General features: G+C 46.2%; 1 protein-coding gene across 3 annotated transcripts in view; it reads left to right on the top strand.

Annotated features, from left to right (window-relative positions):
• The window catches only part of RPGRIP1L (RPGRIP1 like), a 90,568-nt gene that overhangs the window by 48,398 nt on the left and 19,343 nt on the right, over nt 1-22,827 (top strand). For all 3 annotated transcript variants that reach the window (XM_045818981.1, XM_045818979.1, XM_045818980.1), the window contains exons 17-22: nt 2,433-2,811; nt 5,925-6,115; nt 6,237-6,323; nt 8,958-9,059; nt 9,521-9,683; nt 10,869-10,942. In XM_045818981.1, the coding sequence (XP_045674937.1) occupies nt 2,433-2,811; nt 5,925-6,115; nt 6,237-6,323; nt 8,958-9,059; nt 9,521-9,683; nt 10,869-10,942 (996 nt within the window). The remainder of the gene's footprint in view (nt 1-2,432; nt 2,812-5,924; nt 6,116-6,236; nt 6,324-8,957; nt 9,060-9,520; nt 9,684-10,868; nt 10,943-22,827) is intronic.

Raw genomic sequence — 22,827 nt, forward strand, 5'->3', positions numbered from 1 at the left:
AGGAAATACGTAGCCATTACTGGGCTATCAGTCGATCGTTCAAATTGTTTCCTCATGTTGGGTTTCTGAAATGCAAAGTAGAAGGCAAAATGAGCATTCTGACTGAAAATTGGATGTTTAAATGCAATTCCTCAGGGTAGCATTTCCCAAACTATGTTTCATGGAGTCTTAAAGGCTGTTTTTCCAAAAGAATGAATGCCATGATCCAGTGAATGCAGAAAGCACTGCATTAAGCAACGTTAAAAGGAATCCTTGACTTTCGGACTTCCCGTGTATATCATGATTCTCAAGAGGAACCACACAGTATGCAGTTACTCAGAGTAACAAGGGGGTGGAACGTCACAGAAACCTTGCAGAAAGTCTGGTCCAGCCTTAGTTACCTGTTTGTGTTTGGAGCTGCCTTCACTCCTGATGCACGCACGGGGCTGGGCCCCCAGGGGCAAGCTTGATGTCTGAGGGTCCTGTTCTCTCCCGCTCGCCACCCAGTTACAACTAATGATTCTGGAAGATCTGCCTGACCCCAGAAGCCAGTCAGATTCTGCTCTCTGAGATCAAGAGAAAGCAGGACTCTCCATGCCTGGAACATGCAAAATCTTCCTACCGTGTTAACCAGCAAAGGAAATAAAGTGGGTCTGGAGACACACAATAATGGGCAAGCGTGCAGAGAAAAAACAGAAAGTGGATGGAGAGTAAATTCTGGTGGTTTTCCAGCCCTAGCACCTTCCTAATAAGGCCCAACTACATTTCTCCTATAACAATTCTATGAAATAGCCCTGTAGCCTCATGTTAAGTCTCTTAGCCCTGACTGGTGTGGCTCAGTGGATTGAGTGTCAGCCTGCAAACAGAGAGTCTCTGGTTCGATTCCCAGTCTGGGCACGTGCCTGGGCTGTGTGGCCAGGTCTCCAGTAGGGGGCGTGTGAGAGGCAACTCAGCACACATTGATGTTTCTCTCCCTTTCTTTCCCCTTCTCTTACCCTCTCCCTGAAAATAAATAAAATCTTCTTAAAAATAAAGTCTTTTTTGTTATATTTACTAGATGGAATTAGTTTCTGTAACTTTCAGTTAAAGAACCACGACTGATGGACACTTCAGATCCCCGAACTTCAGAGAGCACAGCACCTCTTTCCCCGAGACCGTCGTTCTGGACCGGCGTTCTTCAGAACGTGCTTTGGGAAGTGCTGCTGTGGAAAAGGGAACTCAAAACAGAAAGACCGGATTATTCACTTAGTTCTGTAGTTTAAAGGTTTTTAGGCTGCCAGTTTCTGGCTTGAACGAGTCATTTACTGTTGGAATTTTGGCCATTGTGGGTAGACTCGGGAAAGATGAGGAGGGGGTACTCTTCCTCTGACTCAGCCTCCTGCTGCTGGGCGCAGCCTGGCCCTGGGAGCGCAGCCTGGCCCTGGGAACACAGACTGGCCCTGGGAGTGCAGCACTGGGAGCTGCTTCTCGGGTTCCCCCTCTCCACAGCGCCAGATGTCTCTCCACCAAGGACATCAGGCCCGGGCTGTGCTTCCTTCTCCAGGAAACTTCTCTGCGGTCAGAGGTCCCAGTGCTCAGCCCAGAGTCAGAAATGCAGTAAAAGAGGGTCCCTTTCTGGAAGGTGGAGGACTCTCTGACAGTGAACCGAGCAAGGCACTGAAACACCAGCATTTCTTCGCCCCGGGTCACCGCAGCTATGGCGGAGTTAACAGGCCGCGCAATTGCCTGCTAAAACGCCCGTGCACTGGCTACCTGAGCAAAGGGGGCCGTAGACCAGTGTCCAGCTCTGCCTGACAGTCCTTTAGTGCTCCTCTCTCTTCTGAAACGGGCTCGAGATCGGGCTTTTTATCCTCTCCGAGCTTGTCCGTTCTGATTCCGTTCTCTCCTTCTTACAGCGCTTCTGTGCTGGCTGGTCTCTGCCCTCGGGTGTCTGCTTCTTCAAATCCCATTGGTTCAAGATGAGGGCCAACCCAAATACAACAAAGTTATCTCTCTAGCTGGGGCCCATCAGACTCATCAGATTCTCATTTAAGAAAGGGATGTAGCCAAGTAGCTGGCACGGTGGAAGGATTAACTCTTAATCAAATTGTGCACTAGAGAACATTGGTCTTTGGACCCACCTGCTCACTTGACTCAGTTATTACATAGAATTAAAGGGCATAAGATTAACTCTCTCTTGGTTTTATTTGGTTTTAACAGCGATCTTTACATATATGTTCAGTCTTCTGTGTTTTGTTTTGTTTTGTTTTTGCTAATAGCATAAGATCATGTTTACACATGTTCCAGTGAATATTGGTTTTGAATAAGAATGAGGAATTTAACTGAGAAATTCACCATGAAGTGAAAATATGCAGATTTTTGTCCATTCACCAAGTTCTTTTGTCTGGGTGTTGGCAGCTGGTGTTTATCTTTTTACTGTATTATTAATATAAATATGTTATGTTTTTTTCCAGTTGAGTCAACAAGCATCCAGAACGGCTCAGCCCAGCTCTGCTGACTCCGGAGACGGCAGCCTGAACGAACTTCACGTCACCGTCCAGTGCTGTGCCCAGCTGCGGTCCCGCGCGGGCCAGCCTCAGCCACACCCCTATGTTGTGTACAAGTTTTTTGACTTCGCCGACCACGATACAGCCATCATTCCCAGCAGCAATGACCCGCAGTTCGATGATCATCGGTGTTACCCAGTGCCAATGAACATGGATTTGGATCGATACCTTAAGTCAGAGTCTCTGAGTTTTTATGTGTTTGACGATAGTGATACCCAGGAGAATAGTTATATAGGAAAAGCCAATGTGCCTCTGATTTCCTTGGCACATGACAGGTGTATCTCAGGTAAGCCCACTTCTTAGTCTGTGAAATTATAAAAACAAGCCTAAATTATACCTTAAGGTTATGGGTATGTTGTTCTGTTTATAATTGATCTTCCTAGCCATCTCAGATCATCTTAACTTTGGGCCTATAACATTTGGCTTTTTGATTTTTTATTTTTCTTCCAGGAATTACTGCATTTATCTTAACACAACCCGATTAAAATTAATACCAATTCCATTAAAATATAGGTCCACTCCAGTATCATTTTATTGGACCCCCCCAGTGTTTGTTGTCATATATGTATATGTGTGTGTATTACATATGTGCACTGTACGTTGTCATGTATGTGCTAAATACACACGATGCATGTGTGTACGTGTTACGTACGTGTGTGTGGTATGCCTGCATCTGTTAGAAATCCAGCAACATGGTGTATAATTATTGCACCCTTTAAAGAAACCAAGAGAAGGGAGAATATGCGTAAGCGTCAGAGACTTCTTTACATTAACATGTATTTACCACTTCTGACATTCTTTATTTCTTCCTCTCTGGTGTCCCTTCCTTACTCCAGTTTAGCTTCATTTCTTCCCAGCCCTTTGTGCTATTATTTTCCTATATTTCTGTCTTTCTGTAAGTCCAACAATATAACTTTACAATTACTGTTTTATGCCATTGTCTTTTAAATCCGTTAAGAGAAGTAGTTAGGGAAAACATTTATTTATACTAGCTTTTACGATTATCTATGTAATTACCTCTATTGGTCTGTTCCCTTGTGTCGATTCAAGTTACTCCCTGGTGTCATTTCCTCTCAGTCTGAGGAACTTCCTGTAGTGTGCGTTGGAAGTCAAGTGTGCTGGAAATGAATTCTCTCCATCATGGTTATCTGGGAATGACTTTATTTTGCTTTTACTTTTTGAAGGACAGTCCTGTTAGATACAATATTCTTGGTTGGCAGGGGGGTTTGCAAAGCACTTTGAGTACATCAGACAACTGACTTCTGGCATCTGTCATTTCTGATGAGAAGTCAGCTGTTAATGTTATCAGAGTTCCCTGGTACTTGATGCCGTTATCAAGATTTTCTTTTTCTTTTTTTTTTTTAGCTTTCAGCATTTTGTCTATGGCATGTCTAAGTATGGATTTCTTTGTGCTTACCCTGCTTGAAATTTGTTGAGCTTCTTTATGTGTAGGGTATTGTTATATACCAAATTTGGGGAGTTTTTGCCATTATTTCTTGAATTATTTTTTTGCCTTTTTTCCTTCTTCTTGGACTCCTATTACATATATGTTCATATGTTTAATGGTGTCCCACAAGTCTCTGAGGCTCTGTTCATTTCTCTTCATTTTTTTCTTCAAATTGGATAATCGCTACTGGTCAGTCTTCAAATTCATTGATTCTTTCTTCTGCCGGATCAAATCTCCTACTGAGCCTGTCTATTGAATTTATTCATTTTATTAATTGTACTTTTCACCCCCAGAATTTCTATTTAGTTCTTTTTTTTAGTAATTCATGTATCTTTATTATACAGTATTCTCTGTTTTATAAGTCACTGTAGCCATACTTTCCTTTAATTCTTTAAATGTGTTTTCTTTTAATTCTTGGAACGTATTTGTAATAGCTGCTCTGAGGTCTTTGTCAGCTAAGTCTAATATCTGGACACTCACAGAGAGTATCTGTTGGTGGCTTTTTCCTGTGTATACATCACACCCACTGTTTTCTTTGTACTTCTCTCTCTTTTTCCTCCCTTAGAGCTGGACATTGTGGATACTATATTGTAGCAACTGTGGATCCTAACTGTCCTACTCTATGCGGTGATTATCGTTGCTGTTTTTGTTTGTTTGGTGACTTGCCTAGACTAGTTCTGTAGTCTTTATCTCTCGCTGTAGCCATTGATGTTTCTGCTACGTTTTTGTTTGCTTATGTTATCCTTGTTTTAATTTTAAGCCTTTGTCGGCATAGTTCAGTGGTCAGCCAGTGGCTGGTCACAGGTCGTGCTTCAGCCCCTTGGTCTGGCAGGCACCCGCCCTTTGCCCGCGGGTCAGTGAGTGGCTTGGATAGTGTACACAAGGGTCACAGTCCGCAGGTCTGCCGTGCAGATAGATTACGAGGGTCTGGCCTACCTCCTACTGTTCTTACTGAGGTTGGATAGACTTCCTTGAGTAAGTGCTTCTTAATTTGTTGTACATTTTTGACCAATTTCCCGAGACCTTCAATGGCTATTTTTGATCATTTTGGCCATTTTTATCATTGATTTTTATGGAGAGGATTTCCTGAGCTCTTCACTCAGCCACTCTGGAAGCCTCACCTGGGCCTGTTAGAGAAGTTTGCCTGCTCCCTGTATCCCGTCTGCGTCCCTTTGTTCTGCCGCAAGTCCCCAGTGGTCTGCTTTTTCCTTCCCGGCCAGCCATTCAAAGACATGGCGTGCCCTTGAAGACCAAGTGAAGGGCACCCCTAAACAAAAGTTATGCTGGAAACTTGGGTTTGTTTTTTTCCAGTCAGGGATTTTTCAGACTGAAACATCTAGTATAATGATTAAAATTTGTGACTCAATATCACAGATAGGCAATACTTTTTATTGCTGCTCTGTGTTTTGGACGCTTTCTCTTATGGACATATTTTGGCTGTGCTTCTATTAATTTGGAGTAATTTAACAAATCTCAATAAAATATTTAAAGTTATAATAGAATTATATAGTAATATAAGGACTCCTTTAGATATATGAATTATTTAAAATTTTGAAGTTTTAATATATTTTTCTATAGAGACAAGTTTTTTGCAAGAATATGTGAATCAAAATGAAGGTTGATATTTGAGATATACCCCAGGTGCTGTCTTTGAGGAGTGCTGAGAATTTTGAGTAATCTCTGAATTTCATTTCAGTGGATTAAAATATTTATAAGTTAATCTTCTCCACTTTGAAACAGTATTATCTTTGAGGACTTAACTTCTGAAAGCAGTCTTCTTGAGAGATGAACCTACCGTGCCTCCTTCTGTCTTTATTTTATTCTCCGAGTCATTTGGGTTATGAGTAAGAGCCAGAGTCATTTTTTTAAGTTGTGATGTGTTCTCTTTAACTACTCTGGTAACAAAACTTTACTCTAGCATTAATTAGCAATATTTTCGTGTGACTTGATAGGAATATTTGAGTTGGCAGACCATGAAAAGCACCCTGCAGGAACCATTCATGTTACGTTGAAATGGAAATTTGCGTACCTCCCACCGAGTCAGTCCCTGCCTTCCGAAGAGTTAGGGAACGCCATACACAAGGAAGAGTCGGAAGTTGCTCAGAGGCTGCCTCCAGCGTCCTCCGTGAGCACGCTAGTCGTGGTGAGTAACGGTGACTTTGACTTTCTTACACAGCTTCACAGCCCCAAAGAGAGAAAACAGCTAAAGTCTTACCTGAAACGGACGACCGTCACACTCAGTCTGCCGTATTGCTTTCCCGTAGGCCCCAACCCCTAAACCAAGGCAGCGTCTCACGGCTGTCACGAAGAAGGTGTCCTTCGTGGACGATGTCCCGCCACGTCAGGACGCTGTAAGTAGTCAACACTCAAAACACTGATTCTTCCTGCAGCAAACACTGGAAAGAAGTGGTGGAGGTGTGGTACACCCTGCCTGATTTAAGTGAAAATTGGGTGAATAAAGCACTTCTTCATCCTTTCAAGTGTTAGCTTGGTAGCTTGGTCTTGTGTGTAAGTGTCACCTGTTCATACTCTTTGCTCTGATCCTCCTCTCGGCCCCATACCTTTCTCCAGGGATTGCCCTAATCTTTGCCTTCTGTTTACCAAAATCTAACAAGCAAATAAACAGAACCTCTTCAAAAACGGCTTTAATTTCGTCTGCCCTTTTTTGAAGTGTTTCTTGAACCCACTCTAGACAGCCCCTCTCCTGATTGCTGAGGCACAGGGGCCTCCATCCTGCCACATCCGGCGGCCCCCCGGGGGTCAGTCTCCTCCCCGTGTTCATCCTCTAGTAACACTTCGTACAGTGGGGCGCCTGCTCCCTCCTCTCCTGGCCTTGGGGCCTCCTGAGTTTTCTGCAGGTTTACCAGGCATTCTCCTCACTCTCCCAGACCGTATCTCTGAAACGCTGAAGTGCCTCAGACGTCAAGCTTCAAACCCGCCCCTCTTCTCCTCTCAGTCTGCGTGGACATGAGGAGCGCTCCTCCGGTCCCCTGGTGCTAAACAGCGTCTGTTTGCCAACACCCCCGTATTCTCAGCCCCCGGTGTCGCTCTCACTGCCACTCCACACTGGTTTTCTTCTGCTGATTGCACGTGCACCGGGCAACGTGCAATCTAAACTAACACAGCAGACCCCAACCTGCTCTAAGCAGCCTTTGAAAATACTTCTCTCTCATTCTCCCCGTTCTCACAAGCGACGTTCTCACTCACCAGCGGCACGCCCGTGACATTTCAGGGGCGTCTCTGCGGCTCCCTTTTCTCACGTCCCACATCCCGTTCACCCACAGAACTGGGAGCTGTGCTGTCAACACGCACCTCGTGTTCATACCATCTCCACCGTTACCGCTCGGGGCACCGTTCACTCTTGAAGACTTTTTTTTTTAAAGTTCATAGTACAGCTATGAACTTTCATAGTACAGCTTTCATAGTACAGCTTCTGTGTCGTAAAGGACACAAATCTGAAACACGCAGCTCAGTGAATTTTTACATACGTACAGACCTGTGTAACCACCACCCAGATCAAAATGTGCCTTCTCCCCAGGGCGTGAAATAACATCTGACATATACAGACATTTAGTAGATATGTTCTGAATAAATGAATGCAACCATCATCATTTAGGCCCTGCCTTACAGTTGGCATCTACTGAGTGCTTACTGTGTGTCAGGCACTGACCTAAACCTCATAGTCACGGAACTCATTTAATTCTCAGCGCAACTCCATGTTGTTCGTGCTGGAATTATTCCCATGCACGGGCCAGGAAAGTAATGTCTACAGAGATTAAGCAGCTTGCTCAAGGTCAAAGTATTCGATCTGGGATTCAAACACAAGTAGCCTGATTCCTGAGTAAATGATCATTAGTATAAAAAAGACATAGACATAGACATGTTTTTTGCAGCATTAGCCACAGCAGCTAACAGTCTAGTTAAATGTCCTACGCTAGTAAAATGGTTCATGAAATCACAGTACATCCACTCAGTATGATATTATATTGTCACTGAGTTTGTTTTCTCTTAGAAAAGAATGGCGATGCAGATTCTTATGTGGTTGTTATGAGGTTCAATTAAGGTATAATACAGTTGAAAATACTTTACATACTAATCACCAAAGCTCAGTTTTTCTATCTGTAAAAGTGGCACTCCCTAGAATATTATGGTTTGGTATCATGACAAAAAGCAGTCAGCAAATAATGAAAAATTCTGTAGCTCTTGACATTATATACTTTAAAGGATTATGTCTGCTCTATATTTCATTCTTCTAATAAAGTGTTTTGGGTTTTGTTTTGTTTTTTATTGCTTAAAAAATGACGTTTACCCAAAGTTTACAAGAAAATTTTATGTTACAATGTTAAATTTTTTTCATGTAAAAGCATAAATTATATTTATAATATAATCATCACTATATAACTAAAATGTTTTATTTGCATTAAAAATCAATTATAAAGAAATAGGAATCTAACTAGTTATAATAGATATTATCATTGGATAATGAGAATGTAGATTCGTGTTCATATGTTTTATGTTTTCTTGTTTAACTTCCACATTTTCTGTATTGGGCATGTTTCCTTTTAAAACAGTGAAAATGGTAAACTATATTAACACAACAGTATACAACTATGTAGACATTTGGATAACTAGTTTTCTTATTCAGCCTTTATTTGTATTCTCTTCAGTGTCAGTAATTACAGATCTGTGTTACTAGGTTTCTCATAGTCACATAAGACTCTGGTATCTGGATGTAGCATGTTTGATTTAATTCACGCTCCAGTAGACAGCTGCGTGGGGTTTTCACTTTCTTGACATTATATACAATGCTTCGGTGGGAGACCCGTGCAGTCCTTCAGTTGCACTATTTCGTTGTCCCACAGGTAGCTGTTATTAGTATTATATATATAACATACATACATATGAATATGTAAAAGTGTTAGGATGCTTTTGACTTTCATAATAACCCAAAATAACATACATGCATGTTTTCACATGAATGTAAGGAGATTTCTGCTGCTCCTGAGGATAAGAAGGAAGTGTCACGAGAAGTCGAGCATACACCAGAAGTAGATATTAGCAGGCCAACTGTTTCACATATTTCTGAGGTATGTATTTGTATTAACATTATTTCAATGGTGTTATCAGTTTGGTTCTTAAAGACTTCGGTTCTTAAAGACTTTGTCTTTGCATAAACATAGGTCAGGAAATCATAGCATTGACCTTATTTTTGTGTATGACTTCCTTGGAATAGAAAGGTCAAAAATATGACAAGTGTAACAGCTACAATTATACCATAGTAGCATAATGTCAAATACACGAGTTCATGTAAAATTTACCTTGAAATTAATGTACTTTTCCATTCTTGGTTTACTACTAGATTTTTATCTATATACATTTTCATTTGTACTGTACAATTTAAGTGATTATTTTTGACTGAATTATATGTATTGCATGTCTGCATATTTATGTCTCAGGTTTATGTGCTTTATTATTCAGGGACTTAGGCAAAAACGCTACAAATGTGATCTAGACGGGGCTAACAGCCGCCGTGCGCTCCTCTCTGCAGGTGTCTCGAGACAGCGGTGCCGATAAAACGAAAGAGGCTGCTGAGCAGGCGCAGCCGGGGAGGAGCAGTGACGTGTCTCTCCTGTCCCAGGGCCAGCTGGCAGAGCGCAGCGCGACCTCCTCGGAGGATGACACAGAAGTAACCGAGGAGCTGGAACCGGAAGGTGGCTTTCTTTTTTAAATTGACATTATTTACTTAGCTCTTAGCTTGCTTTGATAGTCTGCCTCGTAGAACATCTTCATTTAATAACAGAGCGACTTCACGATACCTGCTTCTGAGCAGAAACGATGGGTGTGGTTCAGTCTGGTCAGCTCTCATCAGGTGGAGGCGTGGCGTGTCCTCTCACTTCCACCGGGGGCGCCACAACGGGGTGCGAGTGTCACTGCAGACCGGGTTCCCGGTTTGCACGTTAAGTGGCTTTAGATCCTCTCTGGGCTCAGTGCTGTCATCTGGACTATTCCGGAGGACTTCAGTTTGCAAAAATTAAAACCAAGAACTCAGCCCAAAAATAACAACTTACCACATGCTTTCACTTATATAAATGTGTAGAGAAGGGAAACTAATCTTTGGCAACAGAAAGCATTTAAGTTGCTGCCTGGGGGAGGGCAACGGGAAGGGAGGTGAGAAGGGGAGAGGTTACAGGCAGGCAGGAGGACCTGTCAGGGGACGATGGGTATGTTCCTCGTCTTGATCGTTACGATGCTTTCATGGAAGTATGTATGTCAGGATATCAAACTTGGCATTTTAAATGTGTGTGGTTTATTGGATGTCAATTTTACCACAGTAAAGCTGTAAAACTTTTAGTAATGTTTCTAAATAGTGAGAATAGCTTGACTCCTATACAATATGATTGATTGTTGGAAAACTTCTATTGCTCTGTCCTCTTTTAAAATTATTTTTTAAGGTCATAGTGGAACAAGCTACATTTTTTTCCTGTGTTTCTACTAAAGCTAAACTTGGAATTTCTCAGTCATTTTTCTCTCTTTTCTTTTTTTTTTATTTTTAGAAAGGGAAGGGAGGGAGAAAGAGAGAGAGAGAGAAACATCAATGTGTGGTTGCTGGGGGCCGTGGCCTGCAACCCAGGCATGTGCCCTGACTGGGAATCGAACCTGCGATGCTTTGGTTCACAGCCCGCACTCAATCCACTGAGCTACACCAGCCAGGCTCTCTTTTCTATAAAGTAATGTAAATATAAATATATTTGCTGCTAAAAGAAGTTTTAGATACGATTATCATATTGTTCCTTTAAGGCTATCCTTATAATGTGTGTTTATGTCTCACCATTTTACAAGGTGTAAATGTCACTGGTTTAACTGATTTAAACTATGAAAATTGTACTTTTTAACAGACGAAGAAAGCCAGTCAGCTTCCGACAGTGACGAGTGCGTCATTCCGGGCCCCGTCTCCAAGCAAGCCAGGCAGGTCAGTGACGCGACGCCAGTCAGGAACGTCCTGAAATAAAGTTTCTTTGCATTCGCAGTGCACCGGTCTTCGTGGGTGAACGTCTTAAGGCAAAAATACTCCTGGAAGTCATTCAATACCTTATCATACTCTCTTTCAAGTAATCGTCTAGTGTAAGGACATTTTCTTTCCAGTTCCATCATGCAAGGGGCTAGGACAGCTACGCAGCATTCTTGCCTCCAGGTGGAGAGCACCTAACATTCAGTGCCTTCAGGAGGGACTTGGCTGAAAACAGTTGACTCCCCTAACTCCTTCTCAGAACCACTGGACGAGGATGTATTTTTTTAAATTTTATAAATGTGTATTTTTTTAAAGATTTTATTTATCTATTTTTAGAGAGGGAAGGGAGAGAGGAAGAGATAGAGAAACATCAATGGTGTGGTTGCTGGGGGTTATGGCCTGCAACCCAGGCATGTGTCCTGACTGGGAATCGAACCTGCGATGCTTTGGTTCGCAGCCCGCACTCAATCCACTGAGCTACGCCAGCCAGGGCTTGAGGATGTATTAATCAAATCTGAACTTTAAAGAGTTCCAAATGTGAGATGGCCGCTCAAACTCCAGTCACGTGTAAGTGTGAATTCACAGACTCTCCGTATATAAATGTGTCTGCTGATAAACTGTTAAAGGTAGTTGCTCTGCTCACAACACTTCTTCGTTCCTTAGCATCTGCCGTGTCAAACCAGAGCAACCAGGCCCTGGCTGGTGTGGCTCAGTGGATTGAGCGCGGGCTGTGAACCAAAGTGTCGCAGGTTCAATTCCTAGTCAGGGCATATGCCTGGGTTGCAGGCCATGACCCCCCAGCAACCACACATTGATGTTTCTCTCTCTCTCTCTCTCTCTCTCTTACTCCCTCCCTTCCTTCTCTAAAAACTATATAAATAAATCTTTAAGACCCCCCAGCAACCACACATTGATGTTTCTCTCTCTCTCTCTCTCTCTTACTCCCTCCCTTCCTTCTCTAAAAACTATATAAATAAATCTTTAAAAAAACAACTATGAACATGCATTTGCCCCCTTTAAAAAAAAAAAAAGAGCAGCCCTCAAAGAACTCACAGGCTGTAGAGGAAACACAGTCTCAGCGTGCGGTGGTCAGCACTGGAGCGCAGGGTGCAGGGTGCTGTGGGCACACTCGGGGGGCTCCCACCTCCGCTCAAGGGTCTCTGTAGAGGCGGTGAAGCTGGAACCGAGTGTGGAAGATGATCGGGAGGGGTCAGTGAAAGCCGAGGAGGGTCATCGGAGGCTGAAGGGACAAGAGCACGAGGAATAGAGAGAATGTGGAGAACGGCGTGTTCTGGGACTTCGGTGCAGCCATTGGATGAGTGGGGCCTACGGCGCGCACCCCCGGGAGCCCCAGGGGAATACTCGGAAAAGCCAGCCATGTCCAAGGCACGGGGGCCTCTCCATCGCGGTGGCTGAAGTCTCTCCTGAGATTCCAGGGGCAGCCAGCGAGGACTTTCAAGGGAGGGGGAAGAACACTCATTCCTTAGGTATTTAACGAGCATCTCCTGTGTCCCAAGCCTTATTCTCAAGACTGGGAATATCGCAGTGAATAAGAGAGGTCAGTCTCCTGCTCCTGTGGAGTTCACGCTCTGGAGTGGCATTTTAAAAGACGATGCTTTCAGGGCTGCAGAGACGAGATCAGAGGCACAGAGACCGGTGGGCAAGTTCCCGGGTAGCCCTGCCCTGCGGTGGCCCCCACCATGCAGATTTCGTGCATCGCTTCTACCCCAATAATATCACGAAATTGAGACTGAAGGTAGTGTTCTAGATGAATATCATCCATGCTAATTAAACTGTGAATTTGAATTATCTACTACACTGTGTGAGCAATTTAAGATCATCCAGGGGTTTTGTTTTAATGGTGCACAATCTGACAGCTCACAGTTATTTCTTAGAAATGTGGATCCTTAAAGGGAATCTAACAGATTTCCCAGGACTTAGACATATCACTTGGCTTTTCCTCCCTTCTTCCTGTCTGTGATGTATAATTAATCATAGATTACTTCATTTTGTTTCATTTCATTTACAACATTTATGAGCTTCACTTTGTCAGGATAAAATGCTTGTCCCCTCCTTCCCTTTCCAAGGTGGCGTAATTTGTGTTAGCGTCTATTTTAACAGGCTGCATGAAGTTTAGTGGCTGGATTAAACCAGGCCATTAACATAATGTGCTACCCAGCGTGCCCCCGTCTCCCTCGCCTCCAGGACATCAAAGTGCCGCCGAGTGTGCCCGCGCGTGTGATGGGGCCTTGGCGGCCTGTCAGCGCCCGTCAGCCTGACGGCCGCGGCTGCCGCCGCAAGGCTCCTAGGCATGGCCGTTAACCTGGGTGGGGAGGTTCTGAGAGGTGGCAACTTCGGACATTTCCCAGTGAATATTTTATTCATGTGACTAATCAGGAGTTAACACTATCAATGTGATGCATAATACATTGACTAAAAGCCTTGTTTGAGGTCCTCAAAATAGACATCAAAACTGAAAATTGGCGTCTGTCCTGGCATTAAAACAACGTAACAATCCTTTCACGCTATTTCTATTTCTGTCAGTTAGGCAGTGAGTGCAGCTTTCGGTTGTCACAGCTAAGTGCATTGCCAACGCCTCGCAGGTCTCCCGAGGTGTGGCCACGGGTGAGCCCGGGAAACCGCGGCTGAGAGGCCACGGGGCTGCTCTGTACACTGTGTGTTTCCGCAGCGCGCTCTTCCGTTTCTGCTAACAGCAGTTTCGTAAAAGCCGCCATATCCTGCTGGACTAAACTGCAATCCCACCTGGACAGCAGGTTCCCTTGAACAGTGTGAGGGGGCATTTGCAGGTGATTGCAACAGTGATGTTCAGCAAAATATGTTTTAAAGCTTTCAGAGGCAAAATGCATTATAGTCACACTACTTTGAGAATGCATGTATTAGAAAATTACTCAATCCCAAGATGGAGGCGTAGGTGGATACACTGTGCCTCCTTGTACAACCAAAAGCACAACAACAAATTTAAAAACAAAAACAACCAGAACTGACAGAAAATAGAACTGTATGGAAGTCCGACAACCAAGGAGTTAAAGAAGACATTCACCAAGACCGGTAGGAGGGGCGGAGACGGGTAGCGGGCGGAGAGAGCTCACGGCAAGGCGGTGGCTGGAGGAGCGAGTGGCCCCACACTCAAGTGCAGATGAAGCAGGAGGAACAACTGGGGATCGAAACAGACCTGCAACCCCGGGCCCCAGCGCCGGAAACAAGGCCTCAAACCTCTGACTGCAAACACCTGTGGGGGTTGTGGCAGCAGCTGGAGAAACTCCCAGCCTCACCGGAGAGCTCGTTGGAGAAACCCGCAGGGTCCTAGAACGTACGCAGGCCCACCCACCTGGGATCAGCACCAGAAGGGCCCACTTTGCTTGTGGGGAGCAGGAGAAGTGACTGAAATCGGCAGAGTATGGAGCAAGCCTCACTGATCCCTCTTGGACCCTCCCCCACATAATCACGACAATGCAGTCACGTGGGTTGCCCTGTGCAGGTGAACACCTAAGGCTCCGCCCCTCATACGTAACAGGTGCGTCAAGACAAAAAAAAATGGTCTAAATGAAAGAAGAGATCAAAACTCCAGAAAGACTACAACTAAGCAATGAAGAGATAGCCAACCTATCAGATGCACAGTCCAAAACACTGGTGATCAGGATGCTCACAGAACTGGTTGAGTATCGTTGCAAAATAGAAGAAGAAGTGAAGGCTATGGTAAGTGAAATAAAGGGAAACAACACTGAAGGGAAGGAAACCAGGACTCAAGTGAACTAAAGACCAGAAGGAAGAAATAAACATTGAACCAGAACAGAAGGAAGAAACAAGAATTCAAAAGAATGAGGAGAGGCTTAGGAACCTCTGGAACAACTTTAAACATTCCAACATCTGAATCATAGGGGTGCCAGAAGGAGAAGAGGAAGAGCAAGAAATTGAAAACTTATTTGAAAAATAATGAAGGAGAACTTCCCCAAACTGGCAAAGGAAACAGACTTCCAGGAAGTCCAGGAAGCTCAGAGAGTCCCAAAGGAGTTGGACCCAAGGAGGAACACACCAAGGCACATCATAATTACACGACCCAAGATTAAAGAGAAGGAGAGAGTTACCTACAAAGGAGTGCTCATAAGACTGTCAGCTGATTTCTCAAAAGAAACCTTGTGAACAAGAAGGGTCTGGAAAGAAGTATTCAAAGTCATGAAAGTTAAGGACCTACATTCAAGATTACTCTGTGCAACAAAACTATCATTTAGAATGGAAGAACAGATAAAGTGCTTCCCAAATAAGGTCAAGTTAAAGGAATTCATCATCACCAAGCCCTTATTGTATGAAATGTTAAAGGGACTTATCTAAGAAAAAGAAGATAAAAAATATGAACAATAAAATGTCAACAAACGCACAATGATCAGCCGAACCTAAAAAAAAAATAAATAAACTAAGCAAACAGAACAGAAACAGAATCACAGAAATGGAGATCACATGGAGGGTTATCAGTGGGTAGAGGGGAGAATGGGGAAAGAGGTACAGGGAATAAGTAGCATAAATGACAGATAGAAAATAGACAGGAGGAGGTTAAGGATAATATAGAAAATATACAAGCCCAAGAACTTAGATGTACAACCCATGGACGTAAACTAATGGGGGGGAGTGTGGGTGGGAGAGGGGGTTGCAAGGCAGAGGGAATAAAGGGGGGGAAATAGGACAACTGTAATAACATAATCAATAAAATATATTTTAAAAATTACTAAATCTCTTCAGAATCAAATATGATATCCTATCAGTGGGTAAAATAAGTCCCTTCCAATGTCTTATATAGCTTAAGCTAGATAGAGTAGGTTTCAAAATACATTTTAAGTAAAACCAGAAATGTCCAATTACTTTCCTGATAGAAATTGCTTTTTAAACTATTTTTTGTTTTACTAATATACCATGGACTTCTCTCCATAGCAGCACACTCTATTTTTTTCTTTCTTTTAAGATTTTTTATTTATTTATTTTTAGAGAGGGAAGGGAGGGAGAAAGAGGGAGAGAAACATCAATGTGGGGTTGCTGGGGGCCGTGGCCTGTAACCCAGGCATGTGCCCTGAATGGGAATCGAACCTGCGACACTTTGGTTCACAGTCCGTGTTCAATCCACTGAGCTACGCCAGCCAGGGCGTATTTCTTTTAACATATGCATAATATCCTACTGTATAGCTCGAACATAGTTGTTTAAATAAGCCTTGTTTGATGGCCCCTTAGGTTTCTGTCAGTTTTTGCAAATACAAACATTTCTGCTTAAAATGTTGTTTATAGGTAGCATTTCTATATGTAGCAGCATGAAAATTCTTGTTTCCTCACATCATGCCCTTTGCCAAATTAATGGCTAAGAAGTTATACCTCACTGATGATTCCTTTTAAAAAGAAGGAAACAAAAAGATGTTTGTACACATACAAACATAATTTTATGTGAGCATGCAGACATAACATTTAGGTTCACGAGTATGCCAGCAAAGAAAATAGTTTTCTTTGGAAGTATGCAGTTCAAGCACTGTTAGCACTGAGTACCTCTGGGACATGCGTCAGGGCAGGGGTCGGCCGGTGATGGCCCGTGCGCCCAACCCAGCTCTGTACCCGTTTTTGTTAATAAGGTTTTATCGGCAAATGGCCACCCTCAGCATTCACACACTGTCTGTAGCTGCTGTTACTCCACAAGAACAGGTTCACTATTTGCAGCACAGACCATGCAGCCGGCGAAGGGGAAAATATTTGCTGCGGGCCCTTCACAGAAAAGCTTTGCCAGCCCCTGACTCAGGGACTGGGAGGGAACAAGGAGCTTTTCTGTTTTCTTACTGGAATTTACATGGTTGGGATCTTTTTAATGACGAGTGTAGACTGCTTCTAAAACAGAAATAATTCATTAAGCCTATTCTGTGCTAAAATGTTAACAACTAAAGAACAGTTTGATATGCACATTCTGGAACTTTTTCCATACATGTCTCGGAAAGGGTCAACAAATGCAGGCTGAGTCCTTTCCGGTTTAGGGCAGTGGTTCTCGAAGTGTGTGGTTCCCCGGGACCTCACCCCGGACCGCGTGCATCAGAAACCCTGAAACCTGGCCCGGCCCAGCAGCCCAGGTGTTTCCCAGCCTTTCCCAGCCTTCTGGGTTTCAGCGAAGTTTGAGAACGCGGCTCAGGAGAAGTGCGTACCTCCCAGGGCGGCTGCGCACCGGAGTGACCCAGGGAGCAGTTCCAGACGCCGGGGCCCATCCCCACCGCATCCAGTAGGTCGGTCAGGGTCTGCTTAGAGCTCCCCCGGGAGGCGCCAGCGTGCCACCCGCACTGAGCACCCTGTCCTGGGGCGTCTGCTCTCGGAGGTGGCGGGGGTGGGACAGCACAGCAGAGGCACCTGCAGTCGAGGGTGATTCTAAAATTCCCTCCTGCCTTCACGTCGCACCGGCAGGGTGAGCCACAGCTCACGGTGGGAGTGCTCGTGTCCCTCGGGTGTGTGAGGGCCGGGCTCCGGCCGGGCTGTGGGGCACGTGCTGGCCGGCTCCCGCGAGTCTGCAGACCGCCGTGGGCGCAGTGACGCCCGCGGTGTGGAGGGGGGGCAGTGACAAAATGTCCCCCTCCCCCAAGATGAGCACTTTTGCCCCGACTGGGTGCTCAGTTGGTTACAGCGTTGTCCCAGTGCGCCAAAGTCACAGGTTCAATCCCCAGTCAGAGCACGTAGGAGAATCGGCCAATGAGCGCACAAGGAAGTGGGACAACAACTCAGTGTCTGTCTGTCTGTCTGTCTCCGCCCCATCCTCTCCAAATCAGTAAAAGGAAAAAACAGAGTCCCCTGAACCCCGGCCCCACGGTGATCGCCGTCACCGGTGTCTTCAGTGTTCCTGTTGTTTGTTCAACAACGTGTTTTTCACCAGGACACGTGAGGAAAGAGAGGCCGTTGCCACTGCTGAAAACGGGGTTCGCTTTGCGTTGTTGGCAAAAACATGATTGCCTCGACAATTGGCATTTCTATTTATTTCTCCCAAAGAGCTGTTATTTTGAGAAAACACTTTTCAGTCAAAACTTGCCTGGAGAGTGGATGTGTTTCCTATAACAGGAAGCTTTGGAGCTGAGCGTGAGGTCCACGGGACCTCCCGCCCCCCCGACCCCCGCTCTGACCAAGTCTTTGAGACGACTCTGCCCACCCCCAGCCTGAACTAAAGGATCGGCGTTAATCAGCATATACTTCTACCCTGATTGCCCGTGGCTCTGTCACCACCTATGGTGAGTCTGAGCCTACCGTAGAACTCACCGTAATTAAAATTTTGCTCTTAGGGGACATAGACAAGCCTCATCCTCCACTGCCATGTTGTCTCTCTTGCCCTGTTAAAAAATACCAGTGCTACATACTGCCACTCCTGTCGGAAGGCTTTATTTATACTTGTTTATACACACACACACATAAAATACGGTCACGGGGATGAAAACAGGCCTCATGTAGATTCACGCAACCACTTGGGGAGGGGCCTGAGTCCACAGCGGAGTCTCCTGCTCCCCGCCCAGCCGCCCTCCTCCTAAGGCGCACGCACGCATGCACGGGGAGACGCGCGAGGGTGTTCCCGGCAGCGCCGTGTGCACTAGCACAGGCGTTGTGAACGGCTCCGTTGCTCACCAGCAGAGAAGTCAATAACGGACTGTAGGCCGCACGAGCGACGTGAATGGGATGCTGCACAACCGTTAATACGAGAGAATCCATGTAATGATAAGCATGCAGCAATCTCAAAAATACGGTATTGCGGGAAAAGCCAAAACTTACAGGATGGTAGCTAGAGATCGGCGCCACTCTCATGAAACCTGAAAACAAAGCGATGCCACGTGCTGTTGGTGGGCGTACACGTGTGTGGTGGGAAAAGCGTGTCTGGGAGCGACACACAGCCAGCACCAGGCTGGCGGCCACCGCGGCGGGGGAAGGAGGCAGGGAGCGCAGAGGAACTGGAGATGCAGGTGAGGGCCTCACCTGCGTCTGACACACTTTATTTCTTCGACAGTAACAGCAAACAGGTTTTAATCGGATACAGCCAAATGGTAACATCTGCTTAAAATGTTGAGGCTTTGAATATGCCAAATTATTTTCTATACTTTGTAACTGGAAAAGCTGAAGCCGTGTTTCTTCACTGTAGCGATTCAGAGTGAAATGCAGCCGCCTGGGACCTCCCCGCCGTCAGGCTGCGGTCGGTCTCACCGAGGGGGAGGCGTCGTGAGCGCCGACCCAACCGGTCGGCGGCCGTCGGGGGAGCAGCCGTGTGTAAGGGCCGTCCCGTGGAGTCCGTGCTCAGAGGCCTCGCCGTCCAGCCTCGGCGGGGCTGCTGTCGAGGTTGAAACTGGAGGGAGGATTCAGCACGATCCTCTGGAGTAAAACATGAAAAGTTTAAGGATGCTAATAAAAGCCCAAGTAGACACTGGAGAAAAATACGGCCTGAAATGTGAATGAGCATCAGTCAGGAAGCAATAGCGGAGCTGAGCCCAAGTCACGAGAACTGTCACTCCTCTTCTCCGGGGGTAGTACCCGCTGTCATCGCGTCTTGGGACCATTCAGTCACGGAGCCTGCGGTCCCACCTCTGCAGACAGCTGGGAGCACGCCGCCTGCCGTCCTCGTCCGAGCGCCTTCGACTGCTCCTGTGTGTCACCGTCAGAACTGTCACGTGCTCACGGCCGCTGTACCTGCCGATGCTGACGTCTCGCTGCCCCGGGTGGCGGGTGGGGCTCGCAGGACGACTGGCGCACGAGACAGAGTCCTGAGAGGTGGCGGGTGCCTCGCCCACAGGTTCGCCCACAGAGCGAAGGAACAGAACAGGAGAGGCCCGAAGCCGCAGCCGTCCGGCCAGCCTGCTGCGCCCGCCCGAGGGGCCCTGGCGCCCTGCAGAGTCCAGACCCGGGGCGCGGCCCCGGCGCTTCCGGACAGGTGTTGCTGCGCACCTGTCTGAAAGGCTCTGCTTCGGTCACCGCGATTCGAGTCAGCGGGTTGTTTCCCTGTCCGGGTCTCCCGCCTGAACACTGTTCTGTTTTTTTACTTCTTTTAGCGTGAAAAGTTTAAGACGTACGGAAAAGTTGAAGAGTCCCCTGCCACCTAGATTCCACAACAGTGACCTGTCTTTGAGAAACTCTTACTCAGTTATAACCCAGAACAGCGAGACTTCTGTGTAGTTTTCAGCAGTGAAGAACCACCCACTTCCCAGAACATGCTAGACAGAGTGCGTGTTTGTTAAGGGAGGAGCCACGAACGCCTGCAGCTTCACAGATTTCTGGCGACAGGTGGAAGGTACTTTGACTATGTGGAAGGTACTCAGCCTCGCTTGACTCTGTGTCACTGAGTCAGCTCCTGCGGAGGGGGGGATGGTAAAGAGCTGACAATGAGCAAGGTGGTCCCTGCCCCTGACCGGTCACAGGAGACAGAGGCAGCTAGGTAAGCAAATCCACGTGGTGGTACCCTGTGACCACACGGCACCGTGAGGACCCCGAGGGGAACCAACCGGCTCTTGGAGATCCCCAACACGCTCATCGAAGGGGAGCACGTGAGGCCCAGGGCCTCGGGTCAGTGGGATCTCGCCTGACGGAGGAGGTTTCAGATGCAAAAGCTGAGCGTCAGCAACAGCACACCCCAGCCAGGTCTGGGGCGCCGGCCAGGGTGTGGGGTGATGAGGGGAAGGAGGCGGAGAGGCGGTGTCTGATTTGTGTTCAGGGAAGAAGGCTGCCACAGGAATATGGGGGGCAGGGCTGCATGCAAGGGGGGAGGAGCAGAGCGCCTCCCCTCTCCGACAGCCCCCGGAGCGGCCCACATGTTTGCCGAGTGTGTGCTGCCTGCCACACCGGTGGGTGCCGCGGGGAGCAAGATGATCGGCCATCCCGGTGCCGCCGAGCGGATAGGTCGCACGGCCCGTCTGTCTGCCCAGAGCTCTGCCAACCGCGCTGGTCTTGTGTGACGCCCGCGGGTTTCTCCCTCCTCACTCGACCACAGGTCAGCTTTCTGACGCTAGGAAGCTGCTGCGTGCACTCCCCTGCAGATCAGAGGAGAAGAACCTGCAGAACTTTCTCTGGAGATAAAACTGAGAGAAGAAGCCACATCATGCTTAGTCTCTGCGCCCCAGTCGCTGACACGGCGTTGCGAATATCCTACGCTGTTTGTCATTCAGTGAATCTCGGAGATGTTCAGGACGTGAGGTGCACAGGCATGCGTGAGCTGTGGCACGAGGTGGGTGTGAGAAGTGGAGGGGGCTGGAGTGGCCCCAGGGCCCCCTGGCAGGAGGGACGGTGATCTGGTCACCTGAGACAGGAGACGGAGGGCGGAGGGGACGGGAGGGGAGAGGCGAGGGGACAGAGTCCGTGTGAGTTGTCTGTCCCGCTGCCCACATGCTGCTTCCTCTTCAAAAGCTTCGTATAGAATCTCCTGGAACTTTGGTTCACGGTGGGGGGTGGGGGGGGGGGGTGCAGGAATACAACCAGAATTGTTCCAGTGTTGAAAAATAAGCTGGCCAGCCCCCTCGGCCAAAATGTACAATGTTTGGGAAATTCTTCACTCAGGACATGCCTCCCCGGGCCTAGACTATTTGAAATGTATCCGTTTTGGATTTACTTTTAGTTGCTTCATGTAGCATCAAAGAAACAAAGAAACGATAACTAATAACGTCTGTCAGTAATGCTGGTCAGAGAATTAGAAAGGACATATGACAGAAGTAATAAGGCTGGGGGAGGAAACTTGGGAAAAACAAAACAGGACCGGAAAGAAGAGAGGGGTCGTAAGAAGAATGTTTGAGCTCTTTGATTTCTTTGGCTAATAGGTTGGGTTTTTCTTGGTTGGTTGGTTTATTTGGCCATAATTCAGGTACCTACTTCTGCTTGGAATTACTTTTGTACATCGTCTTATTTGACAGCCTAAATTCATCATAATGCAGGTTTTCATCTGGAGATCGTACAGTTAATATATTAATAAAATAAGCCTTAAATAAATTTCATTCCTCTGCTATTTATTAACAAAAAGTTCATGTATTTCTTCTTCACTGGATTCTGTGATAAACAATCTCAAATGCCTATCTTCACAGTGCAAAAATAACCATGTAGACCTCTTCAGCTTTTTTTATGGCTGTTTTTTTTTTATTATTATTCTTTTGTGCAGAAGCAGGGAGGTTTCCTAAGACATATCATCACAACACGCCTCCGTTTGTCAAATCGCAGGTCACGTAAAAGACTCAACGGCGCCTCGTGCTGCACTTGAACCGGAGTTGTAAGCGTGTTTGTGTGCCGCGTCTTTACGACGAGAATACATTTTAACAGAAAAATCGTACCCTCCAAGGCGTTTCCCTCGCCGCGTCCGTCCGTCCGCGGCAGGCGGAGGCGGCCTTGGAGTGGGCGGCCGAGACAATGGAGCCCCCTCATTTCTCATGCGCGCGCGCGGCAGAGGGCTGAGGTTATTAGTCGAAACCGAGTAACCTTTCAGGCTTTCATCTCTTTCTTTCCGAATTTGAATATGAAAAGCATATTCAAGTCAAAGACCATCACTTTAATGACATTTGGCAGTCATTTGATTTATTGGGTTTTAGAAAAAAATTTTCCTTTAAATATTTCATCATACTATGCTAATCCTCGTAATATTGCCAGCTGCAGCCTTGTACCTGTATTAGCGGAGACAGAATGGTGTGGAATTTTCTCTGTCATCCTAGTAAAATTTCCATGAATCTACTGAATAATAAAATAACCTTATTGAAATATTCAGATTTGGGTTTTTAGTTAAAGTGTCTCAGAATACATAATGAAAGGAAATGTCTTCTGAAAGAAGGGGTAAAATTACCTCATCAAATATTGAGGGGGTTGGACAGCAAAGGAAA

Source organism: Phyllostomus hastatus, unplaced genomic scaffold, assembly GCF_019186645.2.
Source record: "Phyllostomus hastatus isolate PE091 unplaced genomic scaffold, TTU_PhHast_1.1 phas_scaffold_345, whole genome shotgun sequence".
Classification (NCBI taxonomy): domain Eukaryota; kingdom Metazoa; phylum Chordata; class Mammalia; order Chiroptera; family Phyllostomidae; genus Phyllostomus; species Phyllostomus hastatus.